Genomic DNA, 22,318 nt, shown 5'->3' on the forward strand with positions numbered 1-22,318 from the left:
GAGCCCCGAGGCATGGGTCAAAATCGCTAAGCAGTTTCCTTCAAAGCAGTGTGCCGATTATCATTTTATCAGAATCATGTGATCAATGATCACATGGTCAACGTCTGAAGCTTTGTTTCATCAAACAACTACCTAATTGGCTTGGCAACGGTTTCGGTAGAAGACATAAAGGCTACCCTGCGCACACGCTATGGCATGTGGGTCGTTATATGTGTAATCATTTGGCTGCTCTAAATTCTTTTGACCAGCAGGTACCACTAGTGTACACTGTGTTGATCAAAGCCTTGAGTAATGAAACTATTTTCGACACAATTGGCTGGAAAGCCTCAATGTTTCAAGAAGCTTTGTTTATCCATCACTAGTGTTTAGCGTTGTTTCAAACTACTATACATTTATTCCATCTTAAATAGCATTGCACAGAATCCACTGACTCTACCTAACTTTTACACATTTTATTTCAGAATGTTGCAGATGAGGGCGGATTTGATATTGTGTGTCGCGATAGACGTTGGACGGCGATTGCGCTTAAGATGGGCTTTGCTCCTGGCAAGGCTGTTGGCTCTCACTTACGGTCACACTATGAGAGACTTCTCTACCCCTACAACCTCTTCCAGAGCGGAGCCAACCTCCTGGTAAGTTGGACAGATGCCCCAACACCAATTATTTTCCAATAGTATCGTTATGAACATAACCATTAGATTTTTACGTTCCATTCCACTCTTTCCGACCAGCAAAATAAAGTTCTGAACTGATTCAAACCCCCAAAAAAGTAACAGTTTATATCGTTTTTTTTTTACATTTCACTCGACTTTAAATTAGTTGACCAATGGATAGAGCAGCTTTCTATGGAGCGGGCAAGCTATGTACATGCATTGGACAGACAAGTGTAGTGTGCCCTTGGTCATGAATCTCGGTTCAATTACATTACACATAATGCTGCCTAGAGGTTTCAAGAGCTAGACCAGAGCTAGCTAACAAGCTTGTGTGTGCAGAGCGGCAACAAATTAAAAATACGTCTTTTTGTAGTTAATACATCCATTGTGAAACAGGAAGACTAGTATCCTTAACTAGCATTTATTTCTGAATCACGCTTCTAATGTCAGTAGCTACAGTAGACTATGCATGCTTCAGAGGGAGGGCAAGGTAGCATATACACACACACTGCCAAACATTTTCAGCTGGCAGGCAGACACTGGAAAAAGTTTGAGTTGTGTTTTTTTGTGGGACTGTGCGGGGAAAAAAGGGCCAGAACGTTATTAACCGGTTCACATGCTTTTAAAATAAAATTTCTGTTCCAGAACAGTATAGATCACTTTTGTTCTCCGTTCTGTTCCTCAGAAAATGTCATTCTTTTCTGGTTTTCGGTTCTGTTCCCTGAATCGGTTCCAACCCCTGCCTAACACTCAAGGTTAATCTGTCTGTGTCTATTCACATTGCACTCAGAGCTTTATGAATCAGCTAATGCTTTATTAAGCACTTGGTTGGCTCATCTGTAGGCAAGTTGAGCACTGTTCAACAACAGTTTTACTGCTATTATGCGGGAAGTATGTTTGTCTAATGTCCAGTGAGGATCGTTTTCAATTTTGAATACATTTATTGAACACTGTAGAGAAAGCATACAGAGTGAACATAGATTGGGTCGTTGTTGATAACTTTGGAAGCTCTCTCTTGCTTTAGGCACCAGAGCTTGCGTCCAAGCTGATGCGCTTAGTGTCTGCTCCTGAACTTGACACGGTATGTCTGCCTCATGGTTATTATCTAATAATTAACAGATAGCACATTTTTGGTTACACAGACATGTTAGACTGCAATACAACCATTCTTTGTTTAAAATGGTCTCACAGTGCTTTGTCTGTGCACCGCTGCCATAGTCTGGGTGTCCTTGCTGCCATAGATGTGTGCCATGTCTTTTGATTTGTTGTTGGTTGTATGTTTATTCTACATTTTGTAATGGATTAACTATGTATTGTATAACATTACATTGTATATGCCTGCAGTTTGTCCAGGAGCCAACCCTGCCAGTTGACACGAGTGACAAGGAGTGTAAACCCCCTGACCTGACCGAGAGGCAGCACTTTGTTGAGCCAACCAAGTCCTGCTGCAACAGCGCCCACAGAGCAAAGCGAATGAGAGCTGAGGTGGATGCCCTTGTCGCACAGAGCCACACACACTTGTCAGAAGAACTCCTCTTAAAACCAGTAATTCAGATTGTACAACTACCCTGTAACCATCTACTTTACTCTATCCCCTTCAAATCCTTAAGTCACAAAATGGAGGAGTTGCATAAGAAAGCCAATTTGAATGTAATTTGCCTAAAGCCTTGTGGGTGTTCTCACTTATTCATGCATGCATTGGCACATTTCTCTCTATTGCATATAAACTTTAAGATCATTAGTGGTATTTACTGTAGTTAAGTGGAACTCTATTTCTCCACCCATAGTCGGGTTGTGTGAAGACAGAACCAGGAACTGAACCCTGTGAAAACAACAGACCAAATCTGAGGAGGAGGATGGGCTCTTTTGTTGCCAAGCCCGAGCCAGGTCAGTACTGACGAGGCTTTACTTTAACCACAGAAGAGTTGACACAATATGTGTGATCGGTGCCAATATCTACACAGTTGTATACTACTCAATTCATGTATTGGGCCATGCATTAAGAGTGAATATTGGAAGTTAATGAATGATGTTCAGGCTAGGGTGTAAGATACACCGTGGGTAATTCATTAGTTAAATCCTCTGATGTTCCTCATTATGCTCATCATATGTCATTTTTCTTTACATAAAAAGACATTCCCATTCTAGTGAAACAAGAACCCATCGAGCCGGTGAGCGAGGCAGACAAAAACAAGTCTCGATATAAGAAAAAAACAAGTATTGATGCCCCACCTCCTGCAGTGAGTGTAGTAAGTGTGGCTTTATTTAATCCATTCCTTTGAGAGAGAATACAATTAAATTGAAGATCAACAGTATAATGTATTTACACCAGAACACATTGAAAACATTTTTGTGTAACATACACTACCGGTCAAAAGTTTTAGAATACCTCAAGGGTATACTCCAAGGGTTTTTCTTTATTTTTACTATTTTCTACATTGTAGAATAGTAGTGAAGACATCAAAACTATGAAATAAGACATGGAATCATGTAGTAACCAAAAAAAGTGTTAATCAAATCAAAATATATTTTACAAGTTAGATTCTTCAAAGTAGCCAGCCTTTGCCTTGATGACAGCTTTGCACACTCTTTACATTCTCTCAACCAGCTTCATGAGGTAGTCACCTGGAATGCATTTCAATTAACAGGTGTGCCTTATTAAAAGTTAATTTGTGGAATTTCTTTCCTTAATGTGTTTGAGCCAATCAGTTGTGTTGTGACAAGGTAGGGGGGTATACAGAAGATAGCCCTATTTGGTAAAAGACCAAGTCCATATTATGGCAAGAACAGCTCAAATAAGCAAAGATAAATGACAGTCCATCATTACTTTAAGACATGAAGGTAAGTCAATACGGAACATTTCAATAACTTTGAACATTTCTTCAAGTGCAGTCGCAAAAACCATCAAGCGCTATGATGAAACTGACCCTCATGAGGACCGCCACAGGAATGGAAGACCCAGAGTTACCTCTGCTGCAGAGGATAAATTAGAGTTACCAGTTTCAGAAATTGCAGGCCAAATAAATGCTTCAGAGTTCAAATAACAGACATATCTCAACATCAACTGTTCAGAGGAGACTGTGTGAATCAGGCCTTCATGGTCGAATTGCTGCAGAGAAACCACTACTAAAGGACACCAATAAGAAGAGACTTGCTTGGGCCAAGAAACGCGAGCAATGGACATTAGACCGGTGGAATTTTGTCCTTTGGTCTGGAATCCAAGTTGGAGATTTTTGGTTCCAACCACTGTGTCTTTGTGAGACACGGTGTGGGTGAATGGATGATCTCTGCATGTGTATTTTCCACCGTAAAGCATGGAGGAGGAGGTGTTATGGTGTGGGAGTACTTTGCTGGTGACACTGATTCATTTAGAATTCAAGGCACACTTAACCAGCATGGCTACCACAGCATTCTGCAGCGACATACCATCCCATATGGTTTGTCCTTAGTGGGACTATAATTTGTTTTACAACAGGACAATAAACCCAATACACCTCCAGGCTGTGTAAGGGCTATTTGACCAAGAAGGAGAGTGATGGAGTGCTGCATCAGATGACCTGTCCTCCACAATCACCTGACCTCAACCAAATTGAGATGGTTTGGGATGAGTAGGACCGCAGAGTGAAGGAAAAGCAGCCAACAAGTCCTTAGCATATGTGGGAACTCCTTCAATACTGTTGAAAAGCATTCCAGGTGAAGCTGGTTGAGAGAATGCCAAGAGTGTGCAAAGCTGTTGCAAAGGGTGATTTATTTTGAAGAATCTCAAATATATAAAAGATTTTGATTTGTTTAACAATTTTTTGGGTTACTACATGATTCCATATGTGTTATTTCATAGTTTGTTTTCTATTATTCTACAATGTAGAAAATAATACAAAAATTAAGAAAAACCCTTGGATGAGTAGGTGTTCTAAAACTTTTGACCGGTAGTGTATAGGAAGTTGAAGAAATGTGATTATGTGAACAAAAGTTGAATTGTAGTTCCCTTTGGTTATTCATTAGTTTTATATTAAACAACTTTCTTCCCTCTGTTCTGTAGGTGGACCTGTATATGTGTCTGGTGTGTGGCAGCGGGAGTGACGAGGATCGTCTTCTGTTGTGTGATGGCTGTGACGCCAGTTACCACACCTTCTGTCTCATACCCCCTCTGCACGACATCCCCAAAGGAGACTGGAGGTGCCCCAAGTGCCTGGCTCAAGTGAGTAGTGATGTCTAGTCACCTCATCACACCAATAACCACATTCAAATGGAAGAGGCAAGTGGAAGGGGGAGAAAGTAAGGAACTTGTCTGTTGGCCTTGCATTAAAGAACAAAATTGGTTAAAGAAAATTGTGATAAATAAAAAAGAACCAGTTTAATTTAAAAACCAAAAAATAGTGCCATATAGATTGCGTCAACTTTGTTTTTCAATATAAATTATTATACAAAATTCTTGCAACCAATAGAATGTTATATACAGTATATAGGGGATACAACCATCCCAGCGCTGCAGATTTTGCTGCGAAGAGACAATCATTCAATCATTTGTTTTGGTACTGTCCGTATGAAGTGGGATTTTGGTCGCAGGTTCAGGAATGGCTGAAGAATTGCAACATTTACCTGGAGCTAACTCTGCAAATTAGCACTGATGGGTGATTTGAAAAGTCAGTCAACCGATCAATAATATATACCGAACAAAAATATAAACGCAATATGAAAGTGTTGGTTACATGAGCCAAAATAAAAGATCCCAGACATTTTCCATATGCACAAAAAGCGTATTTCTCTCAAATGTTGTGCACAAATTAGTTTACATCCCTGTTAGTGAGCATTTGATCCTTTGTCAAGATAATCCATCCACCTACCTGACAGGTGTGGCATATCTAGAAGCTGATTAAACAGCATGATCTCAACAAAGGTGCACCTTGTGCTGTGGACAATAAAAGGCCACTCTAACATGTGCAGTTTTGTCACACAACACAATGCCACAGATGTCTTATGTTTTGAGGGAGTGTGCAATTGGCATGCTGATTGCAGGAATGTCCACCAGAGCTTTTGCCAGAGAATTGAAAGTTAATTTCTCTACCATAAGCCCCCTCCGTTGTTTTAGAGAATTTGGCATCCAGTACATCCAACCGGCCTCACAACAGCAGAGCATGTGTATGACGTTGTGTAGGCGAGTGGTTTGCTGATGTCAGCGTTGTGAACAGAATGCCCCATGGTTGGGTTATGATATGGGCAGGTATAAGCTACGGACAACGGACACAATTGCATTTTATCGATGGCAATTTGAATGCACAAAAATTCCATGAAGAGATCCCGAGGGCCATTGTGAGGCCCATCTGTGACCAACAGATGCATATCTGTATTCCCAGTCGTGAAATCCATAGATTAGGGACTAATGAATTTATTTCAAATGACTGATTTCCTCATATGAACTGTAACTCAGTAAAGTCAATGAAATTGTTGCTTGTTGCGTTTTATATTTTGGTTCAGTATAATACTCCTAGCAAAAAAAATAAAAAATACAATCTGGTGAAAATGAGAATAGAAAGGTTCAGAACTTTTGTGAAACGGCACAATTGAAAAATATATGGCAAGTAGAAATCCAAACTGGATGATGTTCAGAGATGGATGGGAGGGGATGAGTGGAGCTGAAGGACGGGACTAAAATTAACTAATGTAAAAAAATATCTGTAAAAAATATAGATATTTCTCGTCATGAATCTACACAAAATACCCCATAATGACAAAGTGAAAAAGGTTTTAAGAAATTGTAGCAAATTTATAAAAAAACGGAAATACCTTATTTCCGTAAGTGTTCACACCCTTTGCTATGAGACACAATTGAGCTCAGGTGCATCCTGTTTCCATTTATCATCCTTGATGTTTCTACAACTTGATTTGAGTCCATCTGTGGTAAATTCAATTGATTGGACATGATTTGGAAAGGCACACATCTGTCTATATAAGGACCCACAGTTGACAGTGCGTGTCAGAGCAAAAACCAAGCCATGATGTCAAAGGAATTGTTTGTAGAGGTCCGGGACCGGATTAGATCGAGGCAGATCTGGGAAAGGGTACCCAAAAAATTATGCCGCATTGAAGGTCCCCAAGATCACAGTGGCCTCCATCATTCTTAAATGGAAGAAGTTTGGAACCACCAAGCCTCTTCCTAGAGCTGGCCGCCCAGCCAAACTGAGCAATCGGGGGAGAAGGGCCTTGGTCAGGGAGGTGACCAAGAACCCAATGGTCACTCTGACAGAGCTCCAGAGTTCCTCTGTTAAGATGGTTGTCCTTCTGGAAGGTTCTCCCATCTCTGCAGCAATCCATCAATCAGGCCTTTATGGTAGAGTGGCCAGACGGAAGTCATGCCTAAGTAAAAGGCATTTGACAGACCGCTTGGAGTTTGCCAAAATACACCCAAAGGACTCTGACCATGAGAAACAAGATTCTCTGGACTGATTAAACCAAGATGGAACTCTTTGGCCTGAATGCTAAGCGTCACGTCTGGAGGAAACCTGGCACCATCCCTACGGTGACGCATGGTGGTGGCAGCATCATGCTGTGGGGATGTTTTTCAGTGGCAGGGACTGGGAGACTAGTCAGGATCAAGGGAAAGATTAACAGAGCAAAGTACAGAGAGATCCTTGATGAAAACCTGCTCCAGAGCGCTCAGGACTTCAGACTGGGGCGAAGGTTCACCTTCCAACAGTACAATGACCCTAAGCACACAGTCAAGACAACCCAGGAGTGGCTTCATGTCAAGTCTCTGAATGTCCCAGCCAGAGCCCGGACTTGACCCCGATCAAACATCTCTGGAGAGACCTGAAAATAGCTGTGACGTGATGCTCCCATCCAACCTGACAGAACTTGAGAGGATCTGCCGAGAAGAATGGGAGGAACTCCCCAAATACAGGTGTGTCAAGCTTGTAGCATCATACCCAAGAAGACTCAAGGCTGTAATTGCTGCCAAAGGTGCTTCAACAAAGTACTGAGTAAAGGGTCTGAATACTTAAGTAAATGTAATATTTCATTTTTAAAATAAATGTGCACATTTGAACGCAAAAACAGGTTTTGTCATGATGGGATATTGTGTGTAGATTGAGGGGGGGACAAACTTTCGGAATGCACTGTATATATATTGTCTATATTTACAAAGAAATGTATGAGGGATTGGAAATTATGCAGACAATTACATTGATGGAAGCCACAATCTATCTGCAATAATAAAGCTGATCTACCCCATAAAAAATGTAAAGAAGAGAATAAATAATCACATTCACAGTTCAGAGTCTGTACTGGCTTCTGTACTGGCTCCTGTGAGTGTATAATATGAATGTGTTCAGCGCTGTTACTTATACAGAGTACCAAAGTTGTTAGTGGTACCTATATGTGTTAGCTATAGACCTTTTCAACTGTCAATAACACATTCTATATGCACATGCAACCAAGGGGTTCCCCAATAAACACACGGCGCTGCAGCATGCCATAATTGTACAAAATGACAAGATCGTTGTTCTTGATCCTACCAAAAAACGGAACAAACACATTGACTTGTTGCTACCAGATCCACTAAACAAAATCATCAGATGTATTTCCTGTTTATTATCCATTTGCTCTGGTGGTGTTGGCTACATTTGGCTAGCACAGCAAATAATCACAGAACTAGTGTGATGTGAAGGTAGAGAAAGATCAGCTTACCTTGTTAACCAGCTAGATATATGCATTTCTCTCACAACAGCCAACTAAACTAAATGTAGCTAGCATACGAGTCCAATGATTGACGGCCACATTGTTTCCATCAAAGTTAGCTAGCAGCAGCAATTACCCCACTATCGGCCTCTTTCCCCCCTCAATAATGCAGTCTCTCCTAGCTCTTCGTTTGCTTCTTCACCAAAACGCAACTATATTTTGCCCACTTAGTTTCAATTAAGAAACGTACTGTAATTTTATTGAACCGCTAGTTTGTGATAGGCATGTATTCACTTCACGCGACCTTGTTTACGTGTAGTAAAGCTAAACTATATTACAAATGCTAGCGCTGACATCTTGTGGTGATAATGTTGAACTGCATATTAATTACACCAGGATGATTTATTACGTTTTTTGTTTTTTATGTTACCTTTATTTAACTAGGCATGTCAGTTAAAGAACAAATTCTTATTTTCGATGACGGCCTGTCTTGTTCAGGGGCAGGACGACAGACTTGTACCTTGTCAGCTCGGGGATTCTTCGGTTACTAGTCCAACGCTCTAACCACTAGGCTACCTGCCGCCCCATGAAACACACAAATTGCAACTTTATTTCAAGCAAGATGTATTTTAATTCAACCAAATGAACCTTGAAATATAACTTTCTGCACACCCACATGATAGTGATATTTGCGAATAATGTCGCTCTCCTGTGTATGTTATCCTTATGGCCTACCTTCATTACAAGGGTAGGGCTCGCACTAATCCATTTCATGATGGCATATACAGTAGCAGTATAAATCAAATCTGGTAACCCTCAGCATGGTTAGACTCATTAATTGTCTAATGAAAAAGAGAAACCCACACAATGATCTTGCCAGTATTAGTAAATTATTAGCAAATTATTCCCACATACAAGTGTCTCGACAAAATGTAAACAATGTGTGAGGGTTTGCTGATCCTGTTTCAGTATAGAAATGACAAGTCACATGTACAAGTACATTAGACATACCCACGAGGCCAATACTAATCCCATCATATGTCTGCATTGGGCGTGCATGCAATAAATAATCTCACATCTGCTGTAACCAAAAGGGAAGAGCATGGATAGTGGAGGCAAGAGAGAAATACCCTGAAGGGCCACTTTTTTTTATATATGAGCTGCAAAGTAGCCATGTAATGTATGAGTTTCATCCTCGTATGGCTGCCCGGTGCCGGGACGTAAACCCTAATTAAATTATACTTGAAGCTAGTATGCCAACCACAGGAAGAGGAGGACAGTGAGTGTAGCAGAATGGAGCAAATTGGCCCAAAATTGCAGGAGGACATCCTCCCGCAGCTGAGATGCTTACGGTATTAAAATATAGATACATTTATGATAGACAGGAGGAGACACCTCTTCGAGTCTCAAGGGGATCACATCACAGTTGCCACTCGAGCTCACCTCTGCTACAGTCACACCCTTTTCACCTCCTACACCACCGACAGACAGTATAACGCAGCCTCCAACTGGGTGATCTGGGCCAATGTAGCAGAATGAAATACCCCCAAAATGTATTCTGTGGGTTGACTCCGTTCACACAGTCTGCTCTGCTGACTGCTGAGGTTGATGCGAAGGAGGAGGTGGTCAGTGAGTGAAGCAGCTGAGGGGTGAGTGTGTAGTACAGCTAGTTGACAGGTGAGTCCTAGGCTCTTTCTCAGTTCATCCTTCCTCGATTCCTCTCATCGCCTCCTGCTCAAAACCCATTGGAGTAGAAGGTACCTTCACCTCCAATACAATTGTGTTAAAATACAGGTGAGGGGATAGGATGCGAGTAATCAAGGAAAAACAAAGTGAGACAAAGTCCTAGTAGGCATAGTGTGGTGATGTCACCTGCTCTGAGACCTAAAGTACTGTTATTCTATCCCAGTGTTTCCCAACCAGGGTTAATAGGACTCCTGGGGGGGTGCTTGGCCTATCCACAGGGGGTACATGAGAAGACTCCTGAGACCATAGGCTTACTGGTAAAATTGACATGAGGGAGTGCTTCGGGGGTACTCCGGGCAGAGCAAAATATACTTGGTGGTACAGTAACCAAAAAAGGTTGGGAACCACTGTTCTAGCCCAACCAAGATCATGGTTTTGGTAGGATAATGGATGTTGCTTTGTGGGTATGAAGTGCTATTATGTACAGGGATTGTGTCCTATATCAGCCATACAGGGATTGTTACACCCACGCCAGTGTTCAAGGACATTCGCTGCAAATCTGTGCAATATCATCAGACAAAGTGAGAGAGTAAGTGACAACGAAATAAAACCGACAAACAGAATGTTTAATGACCCAAAAATACACTATACTTCATTCAAAGAATCAACACTTTATTTCATATCGTACAAAGAACACCTATGTAAATGGTTAGTGGGATTAGACATTCATCTTACTCCAAAACAACAGAATAGTCATTTGAAAAGTGTCGAATACAAATAATAAGCAGAATGTCAGGGCTGGGCTGGAACAGAAACCTGCACACCCAGTAGCTAGATCTCTAGGTGCAAGGTTGGCCGTACATGTTCTAGATCTATGCATTGTTACTTTAAATCGTATATTTGTAGTCCTACAACCAATTCTAACGGTAAACCAGTAGCATATGTAACCCATTGGAGATAGACCCTTCAGTCTCTCCAGGACTTGAGACTTCCTTTGGGACTTTCATCTGCAGACTGGGTTTAGTAGCTTTCACTGATCTCTGTATCTGAGGTTAGGAAACATGTAAATTTAGACTACGGCTTTCTTTGTTATTCTCAAGTGATATAAAATGTGATGTTTCGTTGCAATTGTGTTTTTGTAATATCATAGTTCTCTTTGGGACTGGAAATCTGTTCATTAGCTAGCTAGCTTAGCTACTATTTGGGTAGCTAATGTTGTTTTTAGCAGGTCAAGCTAACTTTTGTGTCATTTAAAAAATATATATATATTTGATGGCTGTCTATCCTATGTAGGATAGACCGCCATGATAAACAACTTAACCGTGTGCTATACATCATCCTAGCGTCACCACCTCCTGCTCCTAACCTTGCTATCCATGCAGCCACAACGTAACAGCTGTTGTTTACAAATGCAAGTTCTTTGCATTCCAGTGTTTCACTTCCACTCCTCCTCAAAAAGCCATTTAAAAGCTCTATGCGGAATGCCGAATGCGTTTGTCTGTGAAAAGAAAACTGTTATTAAGGTTTGATTTCTACCCTTTTTTTCTTCTTCTTTTGAACAGGAGTGCAGCAAACCTCAGGAGGCATTTGGCTTTGAGCAGGCATACAGGGACTACTCTTTGCGGGCTTTTGGAGAAATGGCAGACTCCTTCAAATCTGATTACTTCAACATGCCCGTTCATGTAAGTAGAATGTGTCTAATCCATTAAGGAAGGTCTTACAATTTTAACCTGTTGTAATTTATTCACAACTGTCATGAAATGGCATTTTTTAAATTTGTATTGTTTGTTTCAGATGGTTCCCACAGAGTTGGTGGAAAAAGAGTTCTGGCGCTTGGTGAGCACCATCGAAGAGGACGTCACAGTGGAGTACGGAGCAGATATAGCCTCCAAGGAGTTTGGGAGCGGATTCCCCATCAAGAATGGAAGATTTAAGGTTTCAGAAAAGGATGAGGTAGGCAGCTGTATTCAAATTAATGGGTAACCAAACCAATTCAGTATATCACACAGTAGACTCACGATATAATGGAAAAAAACATGTCTTTCAATTTTAATGTCTTGCCAATGTACCATTTTGAATCAGAATAAAAATACATTTAAAAAATGGGTAAACTCTTTCTCACGATCTCTTACAGAAGTACCTGAAGTGTGGCTGGAACCTGAACAACATGGCGATGATGGACCCGTCAGTGTTGACTCATGTCACAGCAGACATCTGTGGGATGACTCTACCTTGGCTCTATGTAGGCATGTGCTTCTCCTCCTTCTGCTGGCACATCGAGGACCACTGGAGCTACTCCATCAACTACCTGCACTGGTACTGATGTTGACCAACCACTCTTTATTTAGGGATGTTGAAACTAAGTAATTAGTAACATGGTACAATCATAACACAAAGTGCCATTTAGCTTATGATCAGGGATTTTTAGTTTTCCACATTTTCTGTTTGGAGTCAGGACAATATTTTCAAGCTATTAATATCACCTTGGATACCTTATTTGCATGATGTTCAAGAATCAAGTTTTTTGTTTTTGAAAGGGGGGAGCCAAAGACATGGTATGGAGCACCTGGCTTTGCTGCGGAACAGCTGGAGGCTGTGATGAAGAAACTAGCTCCAGAGCTGTTTCAGATTCAGCCAGATCTCCTCCACCAGCTGGTCACCATCATGAACCCTAACACCCTCATGTCCTACGGGGTTCCGGTAAGTGTCTCCCTCAATGTAACTAGACTTACACCCATGTATTTCCATAGAATACTATATCATTTCAGTAACAGAGACATCATCTTGAAAGCAATATTTTCTGTGTCCCCAGATTTACAGAACCAATCAGTGTGCTGGTGAGTTTGTCATCACTTTCCCCAGAGCCTATCACAGTGGTTTTAACCAAGGTTTTAACTTCGCTGAGGCTGTCAACTTCTGTACTGTGGACTGGGTAAGATACTCATTGGCTTCCTCATTGATATTATATTGCAGGGGTTAGTTTATGTGAAGTGGACTGTTTACTAATATAGTCTCTCTTTGGTTAATCTCAGATGGCATTAGGCCGCCAATGCGTTGACCACTACAGACTGCTGCATCGGTACTGTGTTTTCTCCCACGACGAGATGATCTGCCAGATGGCCTCCAAGGCCAACAGTCTGGACGTGGTCCTGGCGTCGGCTGTCCAGAAGGATATGAAGGATATGGTCAGAGAGGAACAGGACCTACGAGATAAAGTCCGCAAGATGGTAAAGTGCACCTACAACAGACATTTATTTCTCACTTTTCAAATCAATTAATCAAAGTATTTTTTTCTTCTAAAAAATAAGCGAGTAATAAGCAATAATATTATATAATTGCTTTATATTTCTGTATTTTTCAGGTCATAATATATCACAATATATTATTTTGATAGGCAGAGCAACGAGACCTAAACAGATAATTTTGATGTATGCATTTTTAGAGGCTTATCAAACACTAATGATATATTGTTCACTCCAATTAAGGAGAACAGCTGTCTGGTTCCCCCGTCTCTCGGGTCTTCGTTTATAACATGATTGGGTCTGTGTCTTTCTCCCCAAGGGGGTGTTGCGTTGTGAGCAGGCGGAGTACGATCTCCTGCAGGATGATGAGCGGCAGTGTGCCAAATGTAGGACCACCTGTTTCCTGTCTGCCATCACCTGCCCCTGCAGCCCCGGCCAGCTGGTCTGTCTCCACCACATCCAGGACCTCTGCTCCTGCCCCCTCACCAACTACACACTGAAGTGAGTCATGTCTCATGTCCTGTCTTCCGACGCATCTAGTCTATCCACGGCACACCAGTTTGGCTTTAATCTCCACAGATTTTTTTCCCTTTTCCACACTGAAGTGATTCCCGGGGTGCATTCAACAGGGCACAATGTTGTCGAACGTTCAAATAGAAATACTCTATATAAATAAAAAATATGTGTTCAAATGAGTGGATTCAGCTATTTCAGCCACACCCGTTGCTAACAGGTGTATAAAATCGAGCACACAGCCATGTAATCTCCATAGACAAACATTGGCAGTAGAATGGCCTTACTGAATGAAGACTCACTTTTAACATGGCACCATCATAGGATGCCACCTTTCCAACAAGTCAGTTCGCCTGCAGAGTGCTGAAGCATGTAGAAATCATCTGTCCTCGGTTGCAACACTCACTACAGAGTTCCAAACTGCCTCTGGAAGCAAAGTCAGCACAATAACTGCTTATCGAGAGCTCCATGAAATGGGTTTCCATGGCAGAGCTGCCACACATAAGCCTAAGATCACCATGATCAATTCCAAGCGTTGGCTGGAGTGGTGTAAAGCTCCGCCACCATTGGACTCTAGAAGAGTGGAAACACGTTCTCTGAAGTGATGAATCACACCAACACCTGGCAGTCCGATTGACGAATCTGGGTTTGGCGGATGCCAGGACAACACTACCTGTCCCGAATGCATAGTGCCAACTGTAATGTTTGGTGGAGGGATAATGGTCTGGGGCTGTTTTTCATGATTCAGGCTAGGCAACTTAGTTCCAGTGATGGGAAATCTTAACGCTACACCATACAATGACATTCTAGAAGATTTTGTGCTTCCAACTTTGTGGTAACAGTTTGGGGAAGGTCCTTTCCTGTTTTAGCATGTCAATGCCCCCGTGCACAAAGTGAGGTCCGTACAGAAATGGTTTGTCCAGATCGGTGTGGAAGAACTTGACTGGCCTGCACAGAGTCCTGACCTCAACGGCATCGAACACCTTTGGGATGAATTGGTATGCTGACTACGGGCCTAATCGCCTTACCTCACTAATGCTCTTGTGGCTGAATGGAAGCAAGTCCCCGCAGCAATGTTCCAACATCTAGTGGAAAGCCTTCCCAGAACAGTGGAGGCTGTTTATAGCAGCAAAGGGGGGACCAACTCCATATTATTGCAAATGAGATGTTCGAAGAACAGGTGTCCACATACGTTTGTTCATGTAGTGTAAGTTGTGTAGAACAAACATGCCTCTGACATGTAGAATAAGGAGGCACATCAGCTCCTTTAATTGCATTTCTGGAGTCCTGGTGTCCTCAGATGGCTCATCTGCTCTGGCTTTGACCTCTACTGATATTATTCCCTTTTCCACTTTCAGTTATAGATTTACACTGGATGATCTGTACCCCATGATGAACGTGGTGAAGCAGCGAGCTGAGACCTACGACGAGTGGGCATCCCGCGTGACGGAGACTCTGGAGGCTAAGTTGGACAAGAAAAAAAGTGAGAGACAAATTCCGCTTGTCTATATTCTTCTCTCCGTTAAAAGTACTTTGAAATCCAGAAATGAACGTTAATCTGGGTTTGGAAAACCGCCCCTTAGAGTTGAACTGTATTCACTCTGAACAAAAATATAAACGCAACGTGCAACAATTTCTAAGATTTTGCTGAGTTACAGTTCATATAAGGAAATCAATCAATTGACATGAATTCGTTATGCCCTAATCTATGGATTTCACATGATTTGGGAATACGGATATGCATCGGTTGGTCGCAGATAATTTACAAAACAAGGTAGGGGCGTGTAGCAGAGAACCAGTTAGTATCTGGTGTGACCACCATTTACCTCATGCAGTGCGACTCACCTCCTTTGAAAAGAGTTGATCAGGCTGTTGATTGTGGCCTGTGGAATGTTGTCCCACTCTTCTTCAATGGCTGTGCGAAGCTGCTGGATATTGGTGGGAACTGGAACGCGCTGTCAAACATCCTCAATGGGTGACATGTCTGAGTATGCAGGCCATGGAAGAACTGGGACAGTTTCAGCTTCCAGGAATTGTGTACAGATCCTTGCGACATGGAGCCATGCATTATCATGCTGAACCATTTAAATTTTTATTTAACCTTTATTTAAATTGAACAAATTCTTATTTGCAATGACGGCCTCCCCCGCCCAAACCCGGACAACGCTGGGCCAATTGTGCGCCGCCCTATGGGACTCTCAATGACAGCTTGAAGTGATACAGAGGTGATGGCGGTGGACGAATGGCACGGCAATGTGCCTCAGGATCTCATCACGTTATCTGTGTGCATTCAAATTGCCAACGATAAAATGCAAATGTATTCGTTGTCTGTAGCTTATGTCTGCCCATACCCTAACCCCACCGCCACCATGGGGCATTCTGTTCACAACGTTGACATCAGCAAACCGTTTGTCCCACACCTCTGCTATCTGCCCAGTACAGTTGAAACCGGGATTCATCCGTGACGAGCACACTTCTCCAGTGTACCAGTGGCCATCGAAAGTTAGTATTTGCCCACTGGCGTCGTTTACAATGCCGAACTGCAGTCGGGTCAAGACCCTGGTGAGGACAACGAGCACGCAGATGAGTTTGTGCAGAAATTATTCGGTTTTGCAAACCCAATGCCAAATTCTCTCAAATTAAGTTAGAGCCACCTTATAGTAGAGAAATTAACATTCAATTCTCTGGCAACATCTCTGGTGGACATTCATCTCTGGCAGCATGCTAATTGCACTATCCCTCAACTTGGGACATCTGTTGTGTTGTGTGACAAAACTGCACATTTTAGTGTGATATTTTATTGTCCCTGCACAATGTGCATCTGTTAATGTTCATGCTGTTTAGTCATCTTATTGACATGCCACACCTGTCAGGTGGATGGATTATCTTGGCAGAGGAGAAATGCTCACTAACAGGGATGTAAACAAATTTGTGCACAACATTTGAGAGGAGCTTTTGTGTGGATGGAACATTTCTGGGATCTTATATTTCAGCTCATGAAACATTGGACCAACACTTTACATGTGATGTTTATATTTTTGTTCCGTATAGTTGTGAATCAGGCCTCACATAACCTATTGGTTGAAATGTTGACCTTCTCTCCTCAGGCTTGTCAGTCTTCCGCTCCCTCATTAACGAATCAGAGTCCAAGATGTTCCCTGACAATGACCTCTTGCGTCAGCTCCGTTTAGTCACACAGGATGCAGAGAAGTGCTTCTCAGTGGCCCAGCAGCTACTCAACGGCAAAAGGCAGACTAGGTACCACTAACACAGTCAGATGTAACAGGAGTATCAGCACTGGATCATTTCCCTCCCCTGCCCACACATGATCAACTATGTCTTGAATATTCAATTCCTCAACCAACCAACTGTTTATTTAAATTTCATTACCAGTTTGATTCAAGGGTTTGCATGATGCAGTTTGATTCAATTGTTGTGATAATTCTCTCTCAGGTATCGGTGTGGTGGGGGGAAGACCCAGAGCCAGCTGACCGTGCAGGAGCTGAGGTCATTTGTCAGGCAGCTTTACAACATCCCTTGCAGCCTTCCTCAAGCCCCCAAATTAAAGGTCCAATAGATACTACATGCCATGCAATGAGGAAGTTCAATATCCAAATGCCATGATATTGCAGCCATTAGAAAATGTCATTGGAATTGATTAGACCTAACTAAGATGACTGTGGAACTATGTTTAACGCGGTTGGTCAGAGATGGAATGCAAATTTCGGTCAATTTTCCTGCCAATTTTAACCGACCGTCATTAACCAGTTAACCAACTGCAAAAATAAATCCCAACAGTAAAATGACTTGACACAGAAAATGTTATGCATGCATACAAGGAACAGACATTTGGCTCACAGCCAAAAGGCTATATTATTTAACATGCAACTATTGTAATGAAGCAGCTAATAAAACACCATTTTCAAACTTTCACCAGAATGTAAGTCGCAGTCAAACACAGATCTTAACAGCACGTCTGATGTGAGCGGTTCCATATGACAGAGATCAACATCTCTGTTAGAAACATGGAAATAGAGGGAATCCAATAGCAACAACTATGATGGGTTGCTAATATGAGTGGGATGGTGCCTTTGGCTTCTGGACAACGAAAGAAAGTTGACATGGAAAATAAATTCCATGTTTCTATGGTCGGATTTTGGCTAGGCTACTTTGAAGCAAGGTAAGACATGCCTCATAATAGGAAGTAAAACATTCAGGTTTCAATAAATGAAGTATATTTTACCAAATTGCATAGAGCCTCCAGCTCTGATTGCAAAGTGGTGGGTGATGCGCTTAATAGCCTGCCTACCGTTGCCTAATCCTATGCACTTGAATGGTGAATGGGAAGTGCGCTTCAATTACGAGCTGAGGAAGAAAAATAGTATCAATGAAAAGCTGGGACCCTCTTTTTAATCGTGGCTATCAAAACTTTGTTTTTTAACACGTGATTGCGTTTAGAATTGTTGCGCAATGACTGGGCTTTTCACTCCAGCAGAAACTAGCTGTTTGAGGAGCAGCTGCAGCTCTCGCGCTGTTCGACAGGTGATATTCCACTCAAACTAGGGTCTGTATGCTGTGCGAGTGTGATAAATAAAATGCATGACGACTAACAAAAACACATGCGCCAATTTAATTGAATTTCATTATTCAAATTAACCTTTTGACCGATGTGCATGACCGATCAAATGTTAACCGTTAACATCCCTAATCAGAAAGTATTCCTCTCAAGGTTAAAGCATAAACCCAAATAAAACCCATCTGAATCCTCAATCATTGTAGAATCGTATTCATAATGATATGAATGACGTTTATTTTCTTAGGATCTATTGAATTGCATCGAAGACTTCCAGCAGCACAGTGAGAAAGTTCTGATGGATGAGGCCACCAGCACAGCGGTGATCCAGAGTCTTCTAGACGTTAGCTTTGACTTTGATGTGGAGCTGCCTGAACTTCCAATACTACGGGAGAGGCTGGAGCAAGCCCGTTGGCTGGAGGGTGTGCAGCAGACCAGCGCCCAGCCCGCCACCCTCACCCTGGAGACCATGCGGAGGCTGATAGACCAGGGTGTGGGCCTGACCCCTCACCCCTCCGTGGAGAAGGGCATGGCTCATCTGCAGGAGCTACTCACGGTGTCAGAACATTGGGAGGAAAAGACCAGCATCCTCCTCAAGGCCAGGTGAAGGCCGCACACACCGAGGATTTCTCGTTTACATCTGTAATCTTAATCTGTAAACCAGGTATTTCAGGGTTGTTTTTTTTAGGAATCCGATGTCAAAGAAGACAGGCCAAAATTTTAGATGAGTGGATTTTAACAATAGGTTTAAGGTCATCTTCTGGGCATTGTTATTCTGGATCATTTAGACCTGAATTTACAATAATTGTGTCCTCAGAGATTCAACTCTGGGTCTTGAATTTGAACTTTCTCTACTCTTAGCCAAAATGAGCCATGTGGTTATGGCACTTATATTAAAGCTAGTGAGGTTTCTCTTTAACGAATGTACAAACATACGGGATTACTGATTTGTACATTAGCAGAAATACAGTATGTCAGTGTCCCTGATTTTGCTTCATTTTAATTCCAGCTAGTGCAAAATGCTGCTGCTAGAATATTCAACAAGATCTACAAAAAGTGAGCATGCATATCTAGTTCTGCTTTCATCCCATTTGGTACCCAGTGCATTTTAATAATCACTGTCACCGGCGTTTTTTTCAAACAGCTTTTTTTTAATGGCATGGCTCTCCCAAGGAATGTGCATCTATTCTGTGCGCGCCACATATCCACGGTTTTAGCAGTCTTTTTTCAGTCCAGTTTTAATTGTCTGCATCTTTCTAGAGCTAGAGTTCTCATTCAAATGTTCTGTCATTTTAGTGCTTAGTATAGTGAGAAGTGTCTTTCTTTTTTATCTCCTCAAGGACGGATGGATAGTTTGTTTCTTTATGACTTTATCAGTATGTTGAACATTTTCTTTATTATAGAATTGTGCACAGCCCAGACCACGGTAACTGTATATGCCACCAATGGTTTGAAAGTGTAAAAGTGTGTCATGGTTGCAAGGGGTCAGTATAGATGCCTATGTAAAGCTACTAACACTAAACAATCCATCAGCTGTCAGAGGAAAAACGTTGCATGGTTCACAACCCTCACAACAGTGATGTCTGCTTACATCAGAAAGATCTTGAATTGACCTTTTATGAAAGATGGAGTGAATAGCAACAAATATTGAACAACAAGGGAAGTGAAATGTCGTAGGAATTGTCAAAGGTTTTTTTTGTTCATGATAGTACATTCATATTTTTATGATTGACACACACCTGAGGACATTTCTCCATAGTCCATACAGATGGATATGTATGCTTCGTGTCAGCCGGATAACTGGGCCCCCTTGTGCTGGTGACTGACCAGTCTTTTGACCTAACTGTTTTCTTCTCCACCAGGCCCCCCCCATCTATAGAAGTCCTCTCTGAAGCAGCGGAGAAGGTGGTGGGTATACCTGCTTACCTCCCCAATTGTCTGATGCTGAAGGACTCCATCAGTAGGGCCAGGGAGTGGCTTCAGGAAGCAGAGGCATTTCAGGTACGGAAGAATAAAACACCATGTTTTCACAATGATGTTATACATGATTTTTATAGAAACAATGCTTCCAGGTTGACATGTAAAGGTGGAACCATTTATGTATTGAAAACGTGTGTTCTGTGTACTTTTATAGGATGGAGAGTCCATTCCATTGTTTGACAAGCTCTCTGATATGGTTCTACGAGGACAAGCCATCCCAGTCCAGCTGGACCCTCTAAAGCATCTGGAGTTTCTGGTAACAGAGCTGCAGGCCTGGAAAGAGTCTGCAGCTAAAACCTTCCTCATGAAAAACTCTCACTTCACTCTGCTTGAGGTAATCGGCTGTAATGCACCACCTATGAATGTTCCATGAGTGATGGACAATATAAAGCAGTTTTATTTCCCAGAAATGCATTCACCAGAATTCACAATGTTGTTCTTGTCCACAGGTTCTGTGTCCAAGATTTGAGGTTAGAGCAGGGTCTCCGAAAAGGAAGTCAAAAAAAGCTAAAGACTGCAGTAAGAAGAAGATGGTGAAGCTAGACTGTCTCAGTGATGTGGAAAAAGCCCTCTTAGAGACCAAGGACACTACCTCAGCTGTAAGTACACCTACAATGGCCATGTCTCAAACTGAATACATCTTTTATTTTCCAACTCAGTTCAAAGTGTGGACCTTGGCTTTCTCTACTTCTTTCTAGTACTGGATATGTATTGTATCTCAATGCATGTTGGACATGAACTTGCATTCAAATTGTAGAAATTGAAATGATTTTACGTTTATTTACCAGCTGGCAACTCTCGGGGAAGTGCGGTTAAGGGAGATGTGGGCCCTCTCCTCCCTCCGGGCAGCTAACGAGTCCAAGCTCCTCCCCACGGCAGACTGCATGGACCTGAAGGTGTGTGTGTGTCAGAATCCCCCCATGGGAGCCATGTTACAGTGTGAGCTCTGTCGGGATGCCTTCCACAGCGTGTGTGTGAGGGCTCCCTCAGACTCCCGTTCAACCCAGGCCTGGCTGTGTCCAGACTGCCGACGCTCGGAGAAGCCCTCTCTGGACAAGGTCCTGCCCTTGCTGGCGTCGCTGCAGCGTATCCAGGTGCGTCTACCGGAAGGCGATGCGCTTCACTATTTGGTTGAGAGAACAGTCAGCTGGCAACAGCGAGCACGACAGGTCTCTGCCTCCTGTGGCCTTCCAGACCTGGAGGAGAGCTTTAGAACTTCACCATCTCCGGTTGGAAAGGTCAGTCACACCCCTTCTCTGAAATGTAGTTATCTATCCATTTTAAAGTAATATAATTCAGAATTAAGAGAGTTATGTTAATGACCAGATTATTAATGAATTTGATATATATATATTTTTTATATATATAAACAGCCACCATGTTTGACTCCAGAGTGGAACAGGACAAGTCATGATCAGATGGTCTTCTACACCGAGCAACGATGCATTCCTCTGCAGGGTCAGTTCTGCGTTACAAAGCAGTGTTGTAGAATCATTTGTCATTCTTATCACCAGCTGGACTTCTTGATAACATCATTATATTGATTAACGCTCTACTGATGACTACTGATTATTTAACCAGCACGGTAGTTGATTGAGAACATTTGTCTTTTACAATAACCTGATGTGTGCTGTGCTGCTGCAGGTCTGAGTGTGGAGCTGGAGGAGCTGATGGTGGAAGGGCTCCTGCTGCAGGTGTCTCTGCCAGAGATCACACAGCTCTACCACGTGTTACTGAACGGGCTGGGAACGCATCACACCCACGGACGCACGTCACAGCAAGAGGACGACCCCTCGGACTGTGACAAACGCAAGCAGTGCAACTCTCAGGGAAGAAGCTCTCCACAAAAAGAGGTGTGTGTGTCAGCATGCTAGCTATCAAGTACTGTAACTGAGTACTTGTATATGTGGACTGTATATTCTACTTTATGTTCGCTCTCGTGTGCTGATAAGGGCACAGATGACAAGACGGAGGAGTGCGGTCTAGGTGGTTTAATG

The 22,318-nt window shown here is 42.4% G+C and overlaps 1 protein-coding gene across 2 annotated transcripts in view; it reads left to right on the forward strand.

Annotated features, from left to right (window-relative positions):
• kdm5bb (lysine (K)-specific demethylase 5Bb) overlaps positions 1–22,318 on the forward strand; it is a 34,372-nt gene that overhangs the window by 7,859 nt on the left and 4,195 nt on the right. Inside the window, exons 4-26 of one of the 2 annotated variants that reach the window (XM_024384265.2) lie at positions 462–632; positions 1,678–1,734; positions 1,998–2,198; positions 2,441–2,540; positions 2,787–2,902; positions 4,693–4,851; positions 11,576–11,695; positions 11,808–11,966; positions 12,148–12,329; positions 12,551–12,713; positions 12,826–12,945; positions 13,046–13,240; positions 13,575–13,756; positions 15,127–15,251; positions 16,876–17,026; positions 17,222–17,336; positions 18,589–18,944; positions 20,204–20,342; positions 20,476–20,655; positions 20,771–20,920; positions 21,110–21,559; positions 21,695–21,779; positions 21,966–22,174. In XM_024384265.2, coding sequence (XP_024240033.1) covers positions 462–632; positions 1,678–1,734; positions 1,998–2,198; positions 2,441–2,540; positions 2,787–2,902; positions 4,693–4,851; positions 11,576–11,695; positions 11,808–11,966; positions 12,148–12,329; positions 12,551–12,713; positions 12,826–12,945; positions 13,046–13,240; positions 13,575–13,756; positions 15,127–15,251; positions 16,876–17,026; positions 17,222–17,336; positions 18,589–18,944; positions 20,204–20,342; positions 20,476–20,655; positions 20,771–20,920; positions 21,110–21,559; positions 21,695–21,779; positions 21,966–22,174 — 3,885 coding nt within the window. The remainder of the gene's footprint in view (positions 1–461; positions 633–1,677; positions 1,735–1,997; positions 2,199–2,440; positions 2,541–2,786; positions 2,903–4,692; positions 4,852–11,575; positions 11,696–11,807; positions 11,967–12,147; positions 12,330–12,550; positions 12,714–12,825; positions 12,946–13,045; positions 13,241–13,574; positions 13,757–15,126; positions 15,252–16,875; positions 17,027–17,221; positions 17,337–18,588; positions 18,945–20,203; positions 20,343–20,475; positions 20,656–20,770; positions 20,921–21,109; positions 21,560–21,694; positions 21,780–21,965; positions 22,175–22,318) is intronic. The other variant, XM_024384266.2, reaches the window with a different exon arrangement.

This window comes from Oncorhynchus tshawytscha, linkage group LG22 (assembly GCF_018296145.1).
Source record: "Oncorhynchus tshawytscha isolate Ot180627B linkage group LG22, Otsh_v2.0, whole genome shotgun sequence".
NCBI classification, from domain to species: domain Eukaryota; kingdom Metazoa; phylum Chordata; class Actinopteri; order Salmoniformes; family Salmonidae; genus Oncorhynchus; species Oncorhynchus tshawytscha.